The 19,892-nt window shown below is 42.9% G+C and overlaps 1 protein-coding gene across 11 annotated transcripts in view; it reads left to right on the top strand.

Moving 5' to 3' along the window:
• Window positions 1-19,892, top strand: part of ENOX1 (ecto-NOX disulfide-thiol exchanger 1) — a 536,440-nt gene that overhangs the window by 473,480 nt on the left and 43,068 nt on the right. For all 11 annotated transcript variants that reach the window (XR_016438859.1, XM_090025310.1, XM_090025275.1 and 8 more), the window contains one exon: window positions 4,926-5,110. Coding sequence is in view for 10 of the 11 variants with exons in the window: in XM_090025310.1 (XP_089881436.1) it covers window positions 4,926-5,110 (185 nt within the window). In the remaining variant the exon portion in view is untranslated. The remainder of the gene's footprint in view (window positions 1-4,925; window positions 5,111-19,892) is intronic.

Genomic DNA, 19,892 nt, shown 5'->3' with positions numbered 1-19,892 from the left:
CTTCTGAAATTCTGCTATTAGCTGCTCTTGGTAACATAGCTCCTATTTCACCACACTGCAAACTGTTTTTAACTCTAGCTAAAAATATTAACTCAGATGTAGAAACATTAATTCAGGTGACTATTAATTCATGTGTGGAAATAACTTTCAGTAAAGCACTGGATGCACTGTCAAGATGCACAAGGAGGCTAGATTTTGCTTCATAAACCTGAAAGATCTGAACTTTGCTGAGGATGACAGATATTCTAAACCAGTGGTTCTCACCTATTTGGACTTGAGGCACCCCTCATTGGACTCAAACCACCTTTCCATAACTTTTGTCAATTGAGCGACACCCATTTTGAAAAGCCAGTGTATTTATTACTGTACTTACCTCCTTATAGAAAGGCTGGGCAGTGGCAGGTGAACCATGATTCAGGGAGGAACAAGCCTTAGACTGTGTTTATCTGCTTTTCTTATCTTATCTCCTCACACCTCATGGAACCCTTCAAAGGATTTGGTGGCACTGCTCTAAAATGTTACCCATCATTTCAATTGAAAACCATTTTTCTAACTGACTGGTACCTTAAAATATGTAACATGTTCTTGTCCAATTTCTATTATTTGCTCCATTTCTTATTTGGCCCCAACTCATCTCCCAAAGCCTCAGCACAGTAAATGGAGAGGAAGAAATTGTTCAATCAGGGAAGAGAAGGGCAGGGGAAATATTCCAGAACCGTTATTGCAGCCAGGGCAGGCAATTAGAGGCATTATGCCTAATTCCACTGGAGACTAAGGCCAACAGATTTACAGGCCTTATTCCATTCCACAGTGTTTAGAGTATTCACTTCAGGTTAAGCGGAGTGATACCCACAAGATGCACGTCTGCATCCTGCATTCCCAGCCCCTTGGAAAAGTATTGACTCTACTTCATCTGCGTCCTTCTGCATCAAGAGAGTACAAATACTTGCCTCTAGTTTAGTTAAAACGTCTGAGTGGAATTCAGTGCCAATCCTGTAGTACGCTATATAACTTTATATAATGATTTTAGCTAACAATAAACATGCTTTGGCTCCATGTGAAAATGCTAGTTTGTGCATTTATTTTTCCTTGGAAGACTGGAAGGAATGCCCAAGCTATAATGTCCGTTGGTTCTAGTCCATCTTTGAACTAGAAGAGCAAAGTTTGAAAACTACTTTTTGTTCGAGTGGAGATGGGGCGTTGTTTGTTTTTCGTTTTGTTTTTTGCTCAGTCGGCTTTTTTTAACATAGCTAGTTGGCTGCTGTGGGAAAAAAAAGATTTAAGTCTCTTATTTGCCCATTGGACTCATCACAAAGGTTTCTTGAGGGTAAATTCTTTCATGGAAGGTTGATTACATGCTTTTCAAAACAATTTAATTTGATGCAACAATGCTATAGCTACAGTTTAATCTTCCAGAAGGATGCAACAATGAACTTATATGTGTATTTTAATAACCATTGCAATTTTTTTCAATAATGTATTAGTAAATGTCAGAATAACAAAACTAAATTGGGTCAGCAATTTCTCTAATCAAAAGTAGATTATTGTTATTATAATGATATAGAAAGACTTCATATCCAGGCAACAAAATAGTTTAACTAGTGAGTCATGTTGCACAGGGGGTCAGAGACTCACTATGGAAGAGTGGTCTTTTAAAAAAAAGCCTGAAGTTCAGAGGCAAGTGAATAATTTCTTATCATTTGGAATTTACCCACCTCGGTATGGTAGGTGGACAAATAAGAATTCTGTAATATTAAGCTTGAAATCACTTAATCAGGAATGTAAATCAGTTATGTGCCCCAATTACAAAATGGTGATGGAATTGGCTACGGTGTTTTTTTGTTTTTTTAATTACAGTGGTCTCATAATGATGTTATGTTATCAGATTCCAAGAATGAAAATATTATTGTAATACACTTTGGTATGCCAAATGACCACTGATGCTGCCAAGTATAAATACTGACAAGAGCGAAGTTGTTCTATAGGATGATAACAGCATCCCTAAAATAATGGATGCCACACTTCCCTACATGTATTTATGTTCAGATAATTTATTTAAATAATGTTCCTAGTACATGCTTTATAGCATTCTGCCTTTTGCTACACAAATTTCAGCTTACATTGCAGACTGTGCAAGTCATTTGGCAAATGTAATTTCCATCCCTGCATACTAATCGATTTCTTCACAAACACCTGCTATCAGTTATGATAATAAAAATGCCATTCTAAATTGAAAAGGGGCCAAATGGAGCTTCTTCCTAAGGAAATGACTTAAGTGTCTTTCAATGCTACTAATGTACTAATGTTCTTGTAGTGCCAACACTTTTTTTGAACATTTGCATTTTATATAGTTTTGCTCTGTTACATCATTTTTCTCTCTACATGAGTCCTATAACCATTGTTATGAAGCAATTTGCGGGAGGGCAGGAGTGGATGTTCCATGTTTCTTCTCTCTTGGAACCGAATCTGCAAGGACTCAAAACTCCTTCAAACAAAAAGGTCTAAAAAGCAATTGGAACCTATGGGTGCTACCATGGTATAAATATTAAACAGACACTAGCTTCAGTTACTGTTATTATAATGCTGGGAAATGCTGTGAAGTCATTGCCAATTTAAGGATGGAGTAAGAACTTCACAGTTTTGCTCTTGGATTGAATGTCATTTTCTTACCTAAAATATACCCTAAATTTAGTAGCCAGACTGTGAGGAGGGATGGATATCTACAGCAGCACTTAGCAATTCCACCTACACTGGGAGATAACATCTTGTTAACAGTGGTTGCCAGAACAAAACCATTTTCAACACTGTTAGGCCTTGCCTCTACTCAGAAATGTCTTGCTTGTTTTCAGGAATATGAATTTCCAGTGGTGACAAAATGCCAGCTTTATTAGCTCCATATATGACTTGGTAGTAAAGCTGCCTGCAGCCTGACTCCACTGGAGCTAGTTGCACCAGTCTAACTGCACCATTGCTGAGAAAACCCATGCATTTCCAAGTATAGATGTACCTAAGTCACATACAGACATTCAGGGAGGTTGAGGAGAGGTTAGATCACATTAAACATGGACACCTGCTCTAACTTAGATCACCCAGATGCAGACCTTACACTTAGATCCCTGGCTAAGTAGATCTAAAAGCAAACTCTACAGAAGTTTAGGAAGTTTAGATTAGTCTAAAAATGGCTGATCCAATCTAAGTTAATTGTAACTTTGAGGTAATTGAACTTAGTTTGGGTCTGGCGAGACCAATCTAACTGAACTTCTATACCATTCCCAGCACAGCCCTGGGACCAAGAAACCCTAGCCACTGGCCCCAGCTTTGGGGCTGCACTTTTTCTATCTGTCCTCCTGGTCCCAGACTCTTTTTAGTGCCCCTGGTCCCTTATCCCATCCCCAGCCTGCCAAATATCCCACCTGATAAGCTGCTACTGGAGCTGGTTTTACTGGCATTCACCAGTGTTGGGAGCCAAGGAAGTAGGTCAGAGTTGGGGGAGGGGTGGTTCAGTGTGGGGGGAGGTTTTTCTTCTGGGGGTAGGGGTGGTCGGGGAGCTAAAAATAGCCTCTGGGCCTGGGGGGGAAGAGAGAGTCCCCACAACACCCACCCCCACCCTCTAGTCCCCCTGATCCCACCAAACTCTTTTGGACCCCACCAACCCCACTTGCACCCAACCTCCCCTCCCAGCAAAATGTGCTAGCCCCTGCAATCTGCACCACAGACCCTGCTTGCCCCCCAGTCTCCCAGATCCCCTTGCAGACCCAGCTTGCCCCCAGATCCCCCATGAGAACCCCACTTTTCCCCCAATTGCCCCACCAGAGCCTGCTTGCCTTGCTCTGATTTTCCCAAGCCCCCAACAGCCACCCTGTCTCTACTTACCTCAGATAGGGTGGCCATTTTTAACTCTATCTAACCTCAACACCCCAGCCTCCCTGAATGTCTGTACATACCCCTAATCAAAAGCATAATTGGCTTCGTTTTGGGCCAGAGCTCTAGTCCTCTTCCCCAATCAGTTGGAAGCCATTTTATTCTACATACACTCCCAGCTGAACTCTTTTCACAGCTCTGGATGGCAGGATAGAAGAGAGTCAGTGCTGGTATCCATGGGTAGTAATAGTTCATTTTCCCAAATTAGACTGACTCTGCTACGGTGTTTCTCAGGTACTTTCTCTAAGGCAGCAGTCCTCAATCTCTCTATGCCTTTGCTACTTTTCTTCTAGCCATTGCACACCAACCCAGGACCATCTTTCCATTAAGTAACATTCGAAGAGCAGGGTTTCCACAACTCCTGAACTTTTGTTTATACTTGCTCTTCTGGCCCTACCCAAGGTTGAAAAAGCCATCCATTTATCTGGGCTTGTCAGTGACAGAGAACTGAACCATTTGGTATTGAATCACTTCAAGTGTAAGCGATCTACTGTGCCATTAGAATTAGTTTAAAGGGTTGTTCTGTGTTCACACTTGTGCTGTCCTTAACTCTTTCCTTTGTAGTATCCTCTGGTTGTCTCTTGAACAGTCTGCAAGTACCTCTCAGGTGCAGCACATTTCAAAAGGCTATGAGTGTACTATGGAGCAGTATTTGTGAGAAGGAATCAGGGAACCAATTCTCTGTCTACAGTGACATTAAACTAGTTGCAGTTGAACTGGTTAAACTTGACACATTTATTTGACTTGCATATACTAACTGCTTATTAGACTTTTTGTTAACCGTTAGTGGACAAGTTGAAATGTTTTTTGTTTGGTCACAAGATGTTCTACAAATGTGCTAATGGCTTTTACCAGTTGAATTCTTCTAATGTAGACTAAGCAAAAGGGTGGAGTATTTATGTTGTAAATGTTGATGTTGTGTCCTCTTTTATCTGTCCAGTGCCACCTAAGTTATCAGCAATAATTCATTTTACTGACTTCTTGGTGTGTTAATTTTCTTTTAGCTCTAGCTGCCCAAGCTTATGCACTTAAGGAAGAAAATGACAGTCTCCGGTGGCAGTTGGATGCTTATAGAAATGAGGTGGAGCTTCTAAAACAAGAGAAAGGGCAACTCTTTCGTACAGAAGAAAGCCTTACAAAGGACCAACAGCTACAATTTCTACAGCAGACAATGCAAGGCATGCAACAGGTATCATGAGAAGTGTTTAATGTCACTTCCCAGAAATATGCAATATTATTCCAATTATAATTCAACCCTGCTTAAAAGTTACCTACATGTTTTCAAATTCAATTTTAGGAAAAACAGCTTTTCCTCTGAACATTCTAATATTATAAAAAGCCTTAGTCTGTCTGCCCATCTGTCTATAATGCTTTATTCACACTCTGATTGGCTGACAAACAGCCAATTAGAGTGCTCCATGAATGTTCAGCCAGAAGACAGTGCAGCAGAGCACTGCCCTGACAGTGAGGACACAGGGCCCCCTGTCCCATGCAGGCAGCAGTGATAGAGGGGAGTGGGGAGAACTGGCCCAGACCTAAAGCAGCAGGGGAGGGGAAGATCGGCCAGCCCTGGCCACACAGCAGTGGGTGGGGAGGATGCGGAAAACTGGCCTGCCCAACCAGACAAGGGGGGGGGGGCAGGGAGGGGCAGGCGGAGCACAGACTTGGGGGGGACAAGGAAATGCTGAGCCCCAACACAAGCTGGCTGCGAGGGGTAGTGGGGACATAGTGGTGGTGGCCCACTGCTACCACACCCTGACAACCACCCTGAAGGCAGGAGAGGCAGTGAGGGTGGGGGGAGCGGGCCCATTCACCCCCTCCCTGACTGGACAAGAAGCGGGGTTGTGGCCAGATGCGGGGCTTCATCCCCACCCACCGTAATGATGGGGTGCTGCCACCCTACCGTGCCAAAAGCCCCCACGGAGGGGGAGGGGGGCATGGTGATGGCACTCCACCACCACTGCCGGGCTCTGCCAACAGCCACCGGGGGGGGGGGAGAGGCGGGGAGGGAGCGGCATACAGACCACATGGACCTGGAGCGTGGCGATGTGGGGGAGTAGCGGCAGCCCTGGCCCTGAAGTGAGATGGGAGCAGGGCCAGACCCAAAGCACAGGGTGGGGCCGGACACAGGCCTTTGTCCCACCCCAGCCCCACCTCCCATCATTCTTGACAGGCACTTGGCTAATAAGTTAATAAGTATGAAAAAGGATTTTGAGCTGCTTTTGCTCTCACAAAATCCCACAGGAGAATCAACTAACCCAAGAAAGGATCCAAAGGGTTAAATGGACTAAACATACTAAGCTAAAAACTGGGCTGAAAATTATTTCTCACTTGGTATATTTATTGCATGCAAAAAAATACAGCAGGTACAAAAATCAGGACTCTAGAAGGCCCTGCCTTAGATTAACCCTGCATATAAGTCAAGTGAGATTTTTATGATTCTTTGGGGCAGGGGAAGAGGGAGGTAGCTTTTAAATTTAGAAAAGAGTAGTTATACAAAAGTAGTATAGTGCTTTTTGTGGAATAGTACCACACACCTTTCCAGTGCCAAAAACTGCTTTGAAGTCAATGGAGCTATTGATGTGCCTGTGTCAAGCACAGTGTCACCTCCACCACTCTTGACAGTGACTTAATGCTAGAAACTGGGAATTTATTTCTAAGCATTTGTGTCCAAAAAATTAACAGTCTTCTACTTCCGATTTCACCACTAGAAATCATAAATCCTGCCTTTGTGAAAGTGCAACTGGTAGTTGTGGGGATGGCTATGAGGTTCCAGATTTATAGCTCCCGATCAAGAGAAAATTTCAGTAGCAGATATGTGAACGCACAGATTACAGCTATGTCCAAAAACTTTTCTGAGTTGGGATAATTTAAAGCGCAAACATGTTACTTCTAAACAAAATACTTGAGAGTTGGCAAATCTGGCATTAGCTGCTCTTCTAATTCAGGAATAAAATTGGTAGCAAAAATTGACTTCAAAGCACTTAAGCACAAAGTTTAAGCATGTCAGTAATCTCATGCTTTATTAATAGCATACATCAATCACGTGCTTTGCTATATGTAGGACTTGATGCCTGATCTCTGTTGCCTTGAATTTTGTCAAGTCATTCACAGCAACACAAAGTGGATATAAAATGCTGCCAAATCAAAATGGTAAGCCTTTTACAACTCATTCAGCATTGTTGTATTTGCTCTGAACCTACCTAAGATTCAAAGCAAAGGAGATCAGGTCCTCAGAATTGTAAGTGAATCACTGTGGGAAAGTTGATTAAATGTTAATATTGTTAACCAAGAATATTAAGAAAAACCATACAGTGCGTTATCATTTTCTATCTGTTTTATGTAGTCATGACACTGAATTTTATCCCTGCCTTGATTTTAAAGTCCTTGGCAGTGAATTTTTGCTAATTTGGAATTAACCCAACAATTTTCTATGGTACATGAATACAAACAGGTAGGGGTAGACCTGGGGGTTGGGGTGCAATGGAGCCCCCCTTGATTCCTATTCCATCCAAACTTGAAAACCAGCTGCCTGGGAGGGGCAATGGCATTTCTATTCAGGCAGTGCTGAGGGAGTCAATTAACTTTGTGGATCATTATCATCTCCCTGATTCCTGCTAACCTCTCTCCGTCCACCAATACTTAACAGCCCTCTATACTTTCTAATGGTCTTGACGTTCTACTGTTCAAACTATCCTTTCTTCTCAATTTTGCTGTCTTTTAGTTACTCCCAATAATGTCACTCTAATATTTCACAGACCTGCAGACTGTTTTAGGCTCCAGCTAAAAACTTTAAGTGGTAATATTAAACTCAGGCATAGTAATGACTAGCAGTGAAGTATTGGAGGTACTGTCAAGCTGTTCAAGAAGGCTAGATTTTGTTTTACAAATCTGAATAAGAGATGTACATTTAACTGTAATAACTTCAGATCTAATGACACAATATCTTTTGACTGTTTTGACTATTTTTTCCTAGTTTGTTGTGCTTTTTTAGATTTCATATATTATCTACCAAATTAGTGCACATTATAATAGTTGTATCTGCTTTTACTTTGCTTTTAAGATTAATAATATAGTGCTAGCATATTTGTGAAGCATCTACTTTCTCTTTAATTGGGGCAAAAAGATGTGTTATATGGTATGTGATGATATGGCAGACCACCTCCACCCCCATTTTCTAAATGTAGATGGGTCAAGGAATTGGAAAAAAGGGTGCTGGCAGTCCAGTGGTAGTGCCTGCTAAAGGAGAGCATGGGTGTTATTAAAGTGGAGTCCATGATATTTGTTGTAAAGTTGTGAGCAGATTCAATGACCAGGTGGATTATGGGGGTGGCTTTGGATAGACAGTTTTCGTTTAATAGTAGCATTCATACTATCCCTGGATATCTACACTTTCCCTGTGCTTTATCCATGAATATGTAAATAGCAGCCTTTGATTTAAGATCAGCCTTTGATTTATGTAGAACCTGTAGAACTCTGGGCTATGCTTATAGAAATGCTGAGGACTGGTAGCTTCAGTTGAAATCCATCAGCATAGCAGGTGCTCAGCATCTATGAAAATCAGGTTCTATATGAAATATTAAACATATACCCAGGACTTTGCTGGTAATGATTTAACAAAAAGATTTCTCATTCCCTTTTATCCTGTTGCATATATTAAAGTTAATTTAAAACAAGATAAACTAGATTCCTTTGAGTTCCTGAGTCCTACATATAAGTCTGTATTACAAAAATGTATTCCTTCTCTCAATTCACACCCACTCTCTTCTAACCCCCTCCTTCCTCTCACTTTGAAAACTAAAGAATAATTATTGGTGCTGCAGCCTGAAGAACAGGTCTTGCAGAGAAAAATGGATGCATTTACCGAATCAAGGAATTTTCTGTAAATGGACTTGCTACCAAACTGTAGCAAATAACACAACATTGATATATTCTTAATGTACTCCAAACATCCGGCCATTTTTCAGGATTCTTTCATGCTCTTATCATAGTGATTAAATGAATGATTTTTTTCTCTCCTCTCACTCCTACTGTTCAAAAGCAGCATCAGCAAACATATACATCTGCTCCTGAAGTACATGCATTGGACAATAGTAGCAATCTGCCAACATGCATTGTCTAAAAATGAAAATCCATTGGAACAATGGCAGGTCAGGCATTGAAGTTATATGTTTTTGAGTCAACTCCATCCATGAAAATGTGTCATAGCCTAATTTCATAGCCACTATAAAATCCCAAACAAATGGAAATAATGTCTTGTATCCATGGTAACAAATGAGATAGACTTTACCTGATTTTAAGACGGAAATTAAATTAACTTGTCACTGCTCCAGAGCTTCAGTGTATTTCTATATAAGGATATACACTTAAAGCATATACGTTTCAAAAGGCTTGGTATTTTTGCAATGCTGGAAATTGTGTAAGAAAACTCTGTAATCATAGGAAAGGGTTAGCTATTTTAGCATACACCTTTAATCACTCAGTATTTTTTAATCTTTCTTCCTTTCTGAAATGATTCAAAATGTTCACATAACAGCACAATTATTTCTACCATGTACATTATTATAAGTGGGACTGGCAGCTCTGCCTTATTAAGGTTGATTACAGCTTGCCAAACTTAAACTACTTGGGCTGAAATTTTCCTTACTCAGTCCCTGCCTCAAGTGAAACCATTCCATTCTGAAGAGAATGAGACATTGTTTTGCCCATTTAAGAAAATTGTTGTGACTCTTTCTTTTCTGCTTTGTGTTGGAGACATCAAAATTGGCAGTAAGTGGCCTTTGTGTCAAGGGCATCAGTTGTGCTATTGCTTTGAAAATGGACTCAATTGGGGCAAGTTGTAAGGCTTTGAAAAACTTATGTTCACATAAGATAAGTAGAGATTTATTAGAGCTTAGTAGTTAAGGTACTAAGCACATTCCTTCCTCTAACTTACAGTTCTGACTAGAGGTACACCAATAAATCGGTCCCATATTGAATCAGCACTGATATGAGGAAAGTTGAGAGTATTGACAATTGGCTTTTTTTGTCTGATGAGGCCAATAATGTGACTGATAAATGCCCCGTGCATGCATGCAGTGTAGCACACAGGTGGCCACAAGCATAGCCCAGCAGCATGGAGAACAGCCAGGTCCAGCTGGTAAGTCTGTTGTGGAGGAAGGGGGAAGGGAAGGGGCGTAGGGGGGTAGATTGAAGCCCCCATGGTGAGAGAGGAAGTGGGAGGAGTTGGGGCTGGGGTGGGGACAAGCTCTGCCCAGCTGGGGTGAGGCACAGGACAGAACCATGGCTTGTCCGGGGAGGTCGCAAGGAAGTGGGGGTTCCCACTACTGCACACACCCTGGGAGGGCATGGGGTTGGTGGCGTGTGTTCCCAGATCTGTGCAGGGCAAGGGTAGGCTGCCACTGTGGGCTGGGGCCAGGGCTTCTCTGGGCTCTTCCCAGTGGGGGGCTGGGCTAGGGTGGTTCGGGGGGCTGCAACCAACCCAAAATTTGCTGTAGCTCCCCAATCCTCTCTCCCAGTGCTGCCACTGTGCAACCACCCACTAGGAAGAGGCCAGTGCAGCCCCAGCCCCAGCCTGTAGCTACAGCCCACCCCACCCCATGCACAGATCTGGGGACACAAGCCCCCAATGGCCTCCCAGGGTGCTCACAGCAGCAGGCGCTGCTCTTCCCCATGCCTCCTGGACAGTCCGCGGCTCCATCTGGTGCCCTGCCCTACCCCAGCGGGGCAGCACCTTCCCCTGTCCCAGCCTCAGCACCAGCCCTACTCCCTCTCTCACCATGGGGGCCTCAATCTGCACCCCCAATGCCCCTTCTCTACCTCACACACTTTCCCCCCCACAAAAGACTTACCAACTGGATGCCACTCTCCACACTGTGAGGCTGCATATCAGATCAACACTGGCTGATATGGCTTGTTAAAAATTGGCCATCAATATTGGCTCAAAAAATCTCTATCGGTGCATCCCTAGTTCTGATCAGACTGAGTATGTGCCATTCCCACAAACCAGTGGAGCAAGCTCCATTCCTAAGAACCTCTGAATAGATCATGGCCATAGAGTGTCTTAATAAGTTCTGCACAGCCTAGGGCTATAGAAGTTCAGAAAGATCTTCAGTGTAGTACGCTGCCAGCACCCTTGAGGAAACCATCTGCAAGAGGATCATGAGGCAACCTGCCAGACATGACCTGGCCACCTTCCTCGGTGGCTCGCTGGAGGGTGAGTTCAGCAGAGACGGCAGGGACTTTGCCTCACTGCGGAGCTGAGCCTGCAATGCCACATGTCACCTCAGGAAGTGCATTGGCTGTGCCTGGACCTGGACCAAGGAGCACCAGGAGCTAGGAGTCTCACTGCAGCCAGCTCCACATGCCAACTGCATCACTGTGATGCACCACATGAGGTCCTTCCTGGAATGGTTCCTGAAGGACACTGTCCATAACAAGTACGCCAGTGACCTGAGGGCCAAACCTGACCAGAGCAAGGTCTTCAACGTTGCCTCGAAGTGGGACTCCAGGAACCACTTCATGCCCAGCAGGAGCTTCAAAAGCTTCACAGACTGGAACTTCCTCCACCGTGCCCACCTCAACTGCCTGCCTCTGAATGGGGCCGTTCACTTCAGTTGGCAGTGCAGCTACATGATGGAGACACTCCCACATGTGCTGTGCAGCTGCAGGCTGCATACCAGAGCCTGGCAGCTCCACCACAATGCTGTCCAGGACCACCTGGTGAAGGCCATCCCGGTCACAGTGTGGGAGATCTCCATGAACTGCACCGTCCCAGGCTGAGAGAGCCGGATGTGCCCTGACATAATCATCACCCATGAGGGGGGCAAGAAAGTTGTGATTGTGGACGTCACAATCCCCTTCGAGAACTGGTGCCAAGTCTTCACTGATTTCCGGGCTTACAAGTGGGAGAAGTATGCCTCACTGGCCGACATCCTGAGGGGCCACAGCTGAAGGACCTGAATCTGTTCAGCCTTCACAAGAGAAGACTGAGAGAGGATCTGGGGGCCAGTGGAAAATAGGTGAGGTTCTGTTCCCCTGGGCACCAACTGGGATAATAAGGAATAACAGCCACAAATTGATTGAGAGCAGGTTCAGGTGTGATGTCAGGAGGCATTACTTTAAAGTTAGGATTGCCAGACTCTGGAATGGGCTCCCAAGGAAGGTGGCGCTCTCCCCTCCCTTGGGGGTTTTCAATAGGAGGTTGGATAGATATCTGGGTGTGTTATTATGATCCCAGCACTTGTTCCTGCCCAGGGCAGGGGGTCAGACTTCATGATCTATTCAGGTCCCTTCCGACCCTAGAAACTGAAACTGTGATGTGACAGTCAACACACTCATCAGGAGAACGCTCAGAGCCTGGAACCCCAGCAACAAGAGCATCCTGTGTGCCTGCTGCATCTCCCGCCACTACGTTAAGCTGATGCACCACCTCATGGTGTCCGACACCATCCATTGGCCCATGACACCTACATTGAGCCCATCACAGACCATTGCCAGTACACCAACCCCACCAGACCAACCACCACCGAACTGGATCTAGAGGGGACTGCCTGAAACCCCCTCTGCACCTGTTGGACTCTCAGAGCCACTGTCTAACCATGGACCACTCCACTGCACCTGGCAAAGACCCCTCCGATAGGACTCTATAGACCTGAGCAACTTCTTCAACCTACCCCGGCATGCATCTATCTTCTTTCTCTCTCAGCATCACAACCCACCCTCCCCCCTTTCCCCACCCATCCTTCCTACCCCCAGGCTTAATCGGCTCACATTGTATTTTCTGTAATCTCACTGCATTCCCTTCCTCACCCCCATCCCTCTTATGTTAGCCCCTCACTCCGGCACTCCGTATTTCCTTTATGGCTTGTCATTTTTTGGTTCATGACTTTGGTTGGACATTTACTAATAAAATTCAGTTTGTTTCTGGTCAGGGTAGGGATGAAACCCAAGGAGCTTGTCAGTCTTAAAGGAAATGCACAAAAAGACTTTGTGCCCACTAGAATGCACTTCCCTCCAAAATCTGAAGTCAAATCAAAGATTCCGAGTCTCACTATTCATCTGCTGTCAGCAAATATCTGGGGTGCCATGCAATGTTAGCACTGGTAGGCGTGCAAGCGCAATTCACATAATAAACCCAGAGGTTTCAAATAGGAATCCATAGTATTAAAAACATTCTGCCTTATTGTCATCTTTCTGAGTTCTTTGCAACAAAATAATTGCTCTATTATTTTTCTGTAGTCAAAAAGCAAGTGAAAATGACAGCTTGCTCAAATTTAGCAAGAGGTGTTCTGAGTCCAAAAAAATTGAGAACCATTGATACAGAGAATGACACTCCTGGTGCTATCAGTTACTCTTCTAGTTCTAGTGGCAGAGGTCCATGCAGTGCTTAAGATTCAAACCCTGCGGATGACCTGTTCAAGTGTCAGTTTGTTGCCACATGATAGAATTTCTAGTTTTTCAATTTGCTTTTCTTTAGAGATCTAGGAAACTACACATACACAGAGATAAAGTGGGAAAAAAAGTTTCTAGAATCACAAAGCCAAGTACTCAGAAGTTAGGAAGCAGTAGATATAAGGTGCCCTGTGCATTATCATCCAGTCTTTAATTACATATAAGCTATGTTTGCCATAAGACCACTGCCTTGCCCAGGGCACTGCATGGCGCAGTACTCAGGTAATAAGCAGTTATTCATTGTTTTTTTATCTTCATTGTTGTGTGTAATCATATATATATTCTGAGAACGATGTGGAAGTTTACTTAATTCTCCTTTCGATGAATACCAGATGAGTATGGAGTCCCTTGGGTGTCATATTATCATATCATTAATAAAATTGGCCAGTACATCAGTCTGTAGATATTGAACAGGCTGAGACTGCTGGCCCAAACACTATGCTGGTAGCACAACTTAAAAAGAAAAAATTACAGTTTGACTTGGCCATTTTTAGGAAAAGCCACAAGAAAGTTATTTGAAAAAAGCAAAATGTAACAAAAATATGAAGACTCAAATGTTTTGCATCAGAAGTTACCTTTTTTCTGATATTTTTCATGGAAATCATTCAAACAGCACTTGTGCCAGCACTATGAATACATGTATTAGAGGGAACTTTTCCCATGCTTGTCAGGACAGTTTAATTTGGGTTGTTTGGACTGAGCAGTGCTGAGCATGTACATCTCCTACCAAAGGCAATAGGAATTAGCAATGCTCAGCATTGCTTAGATTTCAGAGTCTCGCAAGAGTTGGATTATGCCCTTATTATTCAAATAAGAACATGTACATTTATGTGAAGTTATATAGATTGTGTGGATTATGTAAATTTATGTGGATTATGCAGATTTGATCATTAGAGTTAGATTATATCCTTATTGTGTAGGTTACTTGAAATATGGACCATGTCTTTAGATGTATCTGGAACAAGACTGAGGACACTGTCATAACTTTGCATATACTTATTTCATATTCCAAAAAGCTAGCATTATACTTACTTGGTTGCCATTCATGTGCCTTGGAATTTTGTTTTCCATGGTGGCAAAAAGGAATATTTTTTCCCTTCTGTTGTAACAAATGCCAGGGATTTTTTTTACCTTCCTCAGAAACATTACATGCTGGCTGAAGCCAAGTCTGGGGATTTTAACTGCACCAGTGCAACTGTTGAGATTAAAACCTGGAGGTTCCTTGCTAAAGGGTCTTGCCCCTCTGCTTAGGGTCAAACAGATTGCCATATTTGGGATCAGGAAGGATTTTACCCTCTGCTCATATGTTTCCATCATTTTGTATCCTTCACCCGCAAGCAAGCTGTTTATCACCCAAATAAAGTACAAATCTACCCTGCCTTCTATCACCCAAATGGCAAAAGTCCTGGATGCTTTGGTAAAAGCCTGAAAACACACAGAATATAGGACTGCCATGGACAATAACAACTGCTTCCCCTTGGGTTTAGATGTTTCAGCAGAAGCTAAGCACCAAGATACACATTAACTGTCAGCTGCATGGAGCTCGTTGTGAATTGCACTCATTAGTTTATCTTGACAACAAAAAAGCTTCGTGTTCTGTTTTATCTTCCTACTCAGCACTCACCAACCAGTTACTCAACATGTAGCCCAGCATACACATGAATAGTTATAAAATGCTTCTTTTTAAAATGCAGTATTAAAGAGCAGAGTAAATAAACGAGAGGAAAAATATTACTTTTATATTTGCCTTTTTACCTGCTGAATAAATAGACTAGAGTAATTAAGTTGGAAATATTTTTATTGCTCTCCACTGTATGAATTCTAATTTGATCTTTAAATTTGCCTGGAGCAACTGCAGTGGCAAAAAACTGTCAGCACTGATAATCATTGATAAATTTATGGGAGGGATTACATGATGCAGGGACCAGACTCAATGATGTGGGTGGTCCCCTTCGGTTCTGTGTTTTATGTTCTTGTTTTCTTCTGATTGACATTTGAATTTTGACCAAACATCCCTGTTTCTAGGACAGGGAGGAAGTGGCCCAGTAAAGATGTTTAAGCACTTTTGTTTACTTATTTGATGATAAAGCTAAAAGTTAACTGCTGATGATTATATTACCCCCCAAAAAATCAATTACCTCATGACTGTCTTTATCACAGAGTTGCAAACTGAAGTTGTCTCCCAAATTAAGCATCTGTAAGGTAGCAAGGGAGGAGGTTAGCCTTTTTGGATGGCATGCCACAAATTAGCTCCACGCCCTCCCTGCGTGCCATTCTGATCCTCCCACCCTGCCCAGTCAGCTGCTCTGCTTTCTGCTCCCTGAACTGTGCTTCCTGCCTGATCTACTGCTTTACTTTCTGCTTCTTGCCCTGTGCTCCATGCCCATTTCAAGCCCTGGTGTGGTCCCTATACTAATACCAGAGGTGATCAGTGGCTGGGTCTGGGGTTTGAACCACTTTAATACGTTCCCAAAATCAGCTGACAGTCGCCTGATTGCTGAGCAACTTTGCTAGCACAGAAAGAGCCTGGGATCATAATCCTGGGCTCCCCCTTTACTGACAAGTAGAGTGCAGTTGGGGTTTGATCCGTCATCCTCAAATCAGGCATCCTGCCATGCTAGCACAGCATTTGGCACAATTTTTGGGATTGTAGTTCAGATCCCATCACACCTTTCACTGAATGTGAGCTGCCTTAGAAACGCACTAATATCTATACGAAAATTGCAGGGTAGTCCTAGTAAAATCTAGTTCTCATAAGGATTACAGTCTGACTTTTTTATCAGAATAACATAACATAAACCTAAGCATAGGACCTCTCCTGGTTATTACATTCTTCTTCATTTCAGGATGGAATTGTGGTGCTTTCCTAACTCAGCTCCAAAGAAATTAGTAGAAATAAATTAAGCCAGTGGGTGGTTTTTGAAAGTCCCAATCCTAGCACAAGATATTATTTTCTTTATAATTTAGCAGTGAGATTAAAATTCATGCCAAATTGACCTATTTCACGGCTTTATACCAATATTTGTGCTTCATCTAGCCTTGCTGCTACTGATTTTATTTATTAACTTTCCTTGAAGAAAATCAATGAAATATTTCTCTTTGAAAAAAAGAAACAAAATCTAAAATCTGTTTTGGGTCTTTACAAGTGAGTAGGGTATGTTTACAGGGAACGTGCCTCTGTGCTAATTGGAGCCATTTGCTTATACAATTAAAAACACTCCTTTTGAAATTTTCATCCCTTCTAAAAGAAACATGTGAGATTGAAGTCTAATTATTGCTGTCTCAGGTGCTGTTTCATGGGCTGGGCGAGGGGGTGTTAGTCTTTGTGTGTCTGTTTTCATTTCACACAAATAACATGTTCGTATTTCTTGGACTCGGTCCTCCCTTCTGCAGTGCAGGATTGGGACTTCTATACAGGTGATAACAGGGGGAGGAAAGGATAGGAACCATCTTCCTGTGGAAACAGCAAGACAGAATTCCTCCCTAGCTCAGAGGTGATGGGGGGATGCTCAGCTTCCCCCCGCTCACTGATTAACATGTTGCTATTAGCAGCAAGAGCTAATCAGCAAATGGTGACTATGCAGCTGGCTCCTGGTCAAAGTTCACTGCACAGGGTGGCACACCAGCACTCGGGAAAGAATATGCAGGGCTTTTAACGAACAATGTACCAGCTAGGTCAGAATTTAGAGGCTTCTTGCACTACAAATTCTGTGAACCATCACTGCAATCAGAATTTCGTCCATGGACCCAGGAACTGGCTAGGAGAAGTAAAGGATAACTGCCACAGCCTTGAGATGGATGGTATGTCACATTTCCCTTCACTGTTATTTTTTTAATTCAACAATCCTCCTTTTCTGTATCATCCCCAATTATATATTAACACTGGTTGTTTGTTAACAAACTACGCTGTGGCTAGCTTTATTTAGGACTCATTTTGAAAGCTCCTTTGACTTGTCTTTCACATTTTCTTGTTTCCTTGGTGATTTGTCTGGCCTCATCAGTGTCTTGTTACTAATGCATATTTGCTCAGCTGGGAAGTTGCACACTCATTATTCAAGCCTGCCATGTGCTGGCCATTTGTGATATGAAATCTTGTCTGCCATAGTAGTATACAAGCGTGATATCACAAATAGTCCATTATGTTACTGGGAAAGGTGTCTGTATGTGAGAGGCGTTTGTGCTTTATTTTGCAGGTAAAGTGTGTGTGTATGTGTGTGAGTGATTACATTTTCTTTTTTCCTTTTACCTAAGGAGAATTCTGCCAAGAGATGTTTACATTCTTTTCTTCCATTGTTTGTAAATAGCATTTTCCCTTGCTGATTTTGTCCTTTGCTATATGGCAAACTCTGACTTCTCTTTGTTTTTGTAGAATGAAGTTGAATTTGACACAACTAGGTTTGCTTTAACAAAACAAAAAGAAATCACTAGGCTGTACAGCTTGTGGAATTTGTAACAGAAACTTGCACCTGTAGGTTTTTCGCTTAAGCCAGGAGAAATGGTTTCATCCATGCATGAGTTTCAACTGCTAACATGAGCAAGCATTGTGAGTCCAGGCCCTAAGTTGTTAGGGACTGAAAATGATCCCTCTGAGGTCTGTTTGGGAGTGTCATTTCACTGAAGTGCACTGGATACCCTCTTCTGTGATCTCCAGGGCTAGGGACAGACATTACACATAAACCACTTTAAGTGTTTAAGCCCACCCCAGAAACTTAAACCTGAAACAGAACAGATGTTCAGTACACATAAACCAGTTTGATAATGGCTGAAACCAGTTTGAGATAAATCTGGTTGAATGTAGTATCAGACTTAACTGATTTGGGACATACCAGTTTATGCAATGTCTGTCCCAGACTCCTTCCTGGTTTAAGTTAAATCAGAGTCCCCCAGCATCCCAGTTCCTTTGTAACTCTAGGCAGGGTTCTGCTCCCTGCTCCAGCCCAGGAGGGCTGGCTCCTCCCCTCGGCTCCCTGGCTGGAGCTCCTGCAGAGACTGCAGATGTCTGCTCAGCTCCCCTGTGCTCCCCACCCCCCATGACTTCCTGCTCAAGCAGTGATTCCTCCTCCCCTCTGCCTTATACAGATATTTCTGAGCATTAGCTAGCATACCACATGCTGGCTATGGTCTGTGCTGTGGGAGACAAACAAAGGCAGACAGGACAGTGTTGACTTAGGGCTTTTTGGAGCTGATCAGCAGGTAGCTGGTAATGTCCCTCCATTCCTTCCTTGGAAAAAGTGGTTTAAGAAGAGCTTGAAGTAATGAGAGAGGCTTTGATATGTTTGATGGGCTGATAAATGCTAACAACTCCCTGTGTAACTCCCAGCTGTGTAACTAAATGCTCTATTATCAACAACAAGAGCGGGGGGGGGGGAGGGAGGGAACCCCTCCTTAATTAGAGCATCCTGCTGGGGCCTGGCCATGCCCCACCCTCAGCTCAGCACTGTGGAAGGGAAGGCAGGGCTGCTCTAATGCCCCCAGCTTCTAGCCTGAGCCACTGCAGGCATGTTCTGACATTTCTTCAGTCCAGAAGGAATGTCTGAACAGTTACAAACTGGTTTAGCCCAGCCAAGTTAGACTAACCTGCAAAGATTGAATCAGTTCAGGCTCAGGCCTTTTGAATACCTGCCCATAGCCCAGAAGTTGAAAGGAGACTTGGTATCCTTTTCCTTATGATGGAATTTTCTAGGTTTGCTCTAATGGATACCTTGAAAAACTAAGCTGCTGTACCAAATAGCAAGAGTAATTTACTTATTTTTTATTTAAAATTAAATTATTTTTTATTATCCTGCATTGGACATTTAGCAGCACTGAACAAGGTGATCACCGAAATACTGATGGTAGGCCATTCAGTAGTATGACTGCTAAATATGTAGGAACAACTGACTTTCTATTATTCAAACCAACTCACAGCCCTATACATAGCTCTTGGCATTGTGATCGCTTCTTAGGCCACATTGTTTAAACCCATGTTTGTTGGCATAATGAGATTGCTGATTCTAAAAGATGCTTTCTTGGTGGAACCATTCATTATGCAAGCTTGTTGTTCCTGGGTGTGCATGTAGTCATGTATGCACTTGTTTGCATGTATACGTGTTCATAAGATATATTTAAATGTGTACATGTAACACTGATTTGGGGAGGGGAATGCAGGGATCTTGGGAGACTATTTCATGGCTGTATAGTGATATTCAACTGCAAGCCTATTGCTTTCCCTGTGAGGATTTACACATATTTGGAGACATCCTGTGTTATATGGTTGTTAGCATTCTCAGCCATGCTGGCACCACATTGCACACGGTCTGAGTAATTCAGCTGGCTTCAATAATGCCTTCTATATTTAATGTTTCAGAAGCAGAGAAGATTGGTTTAAGATGGTAATTTTCTGTCTGCACTTTTGAAATCTATGCAAGATGGGTGGTATTGAACTTTTGCTATAAGAATTTCTACACTGGAGATGGGGAATTTAAAAAAAAACCCACCAAAAAAAAAACCCCCAGCTTACCTTTTACAATATGCAGGAA

This window comes from Crocodylus siamensis, chromosome 1, assembly GCF_052110815.1.
Source record: "Crocodylus siamensis isolate JL-2025a chromosome 1, ASM5211081v1, whole genome shotgun sequence".
NCBI classification, from domain to species: Eukaryota; Metazoa; Chordata; order Crocodylia; family Crocodylidae; genus Crocodylus; species Crocodylus siamensis.
Note: the sequence above shows the minus strand (reverse complement) of the source record. Positions and strands in the feature narration are given on the sequence as shown.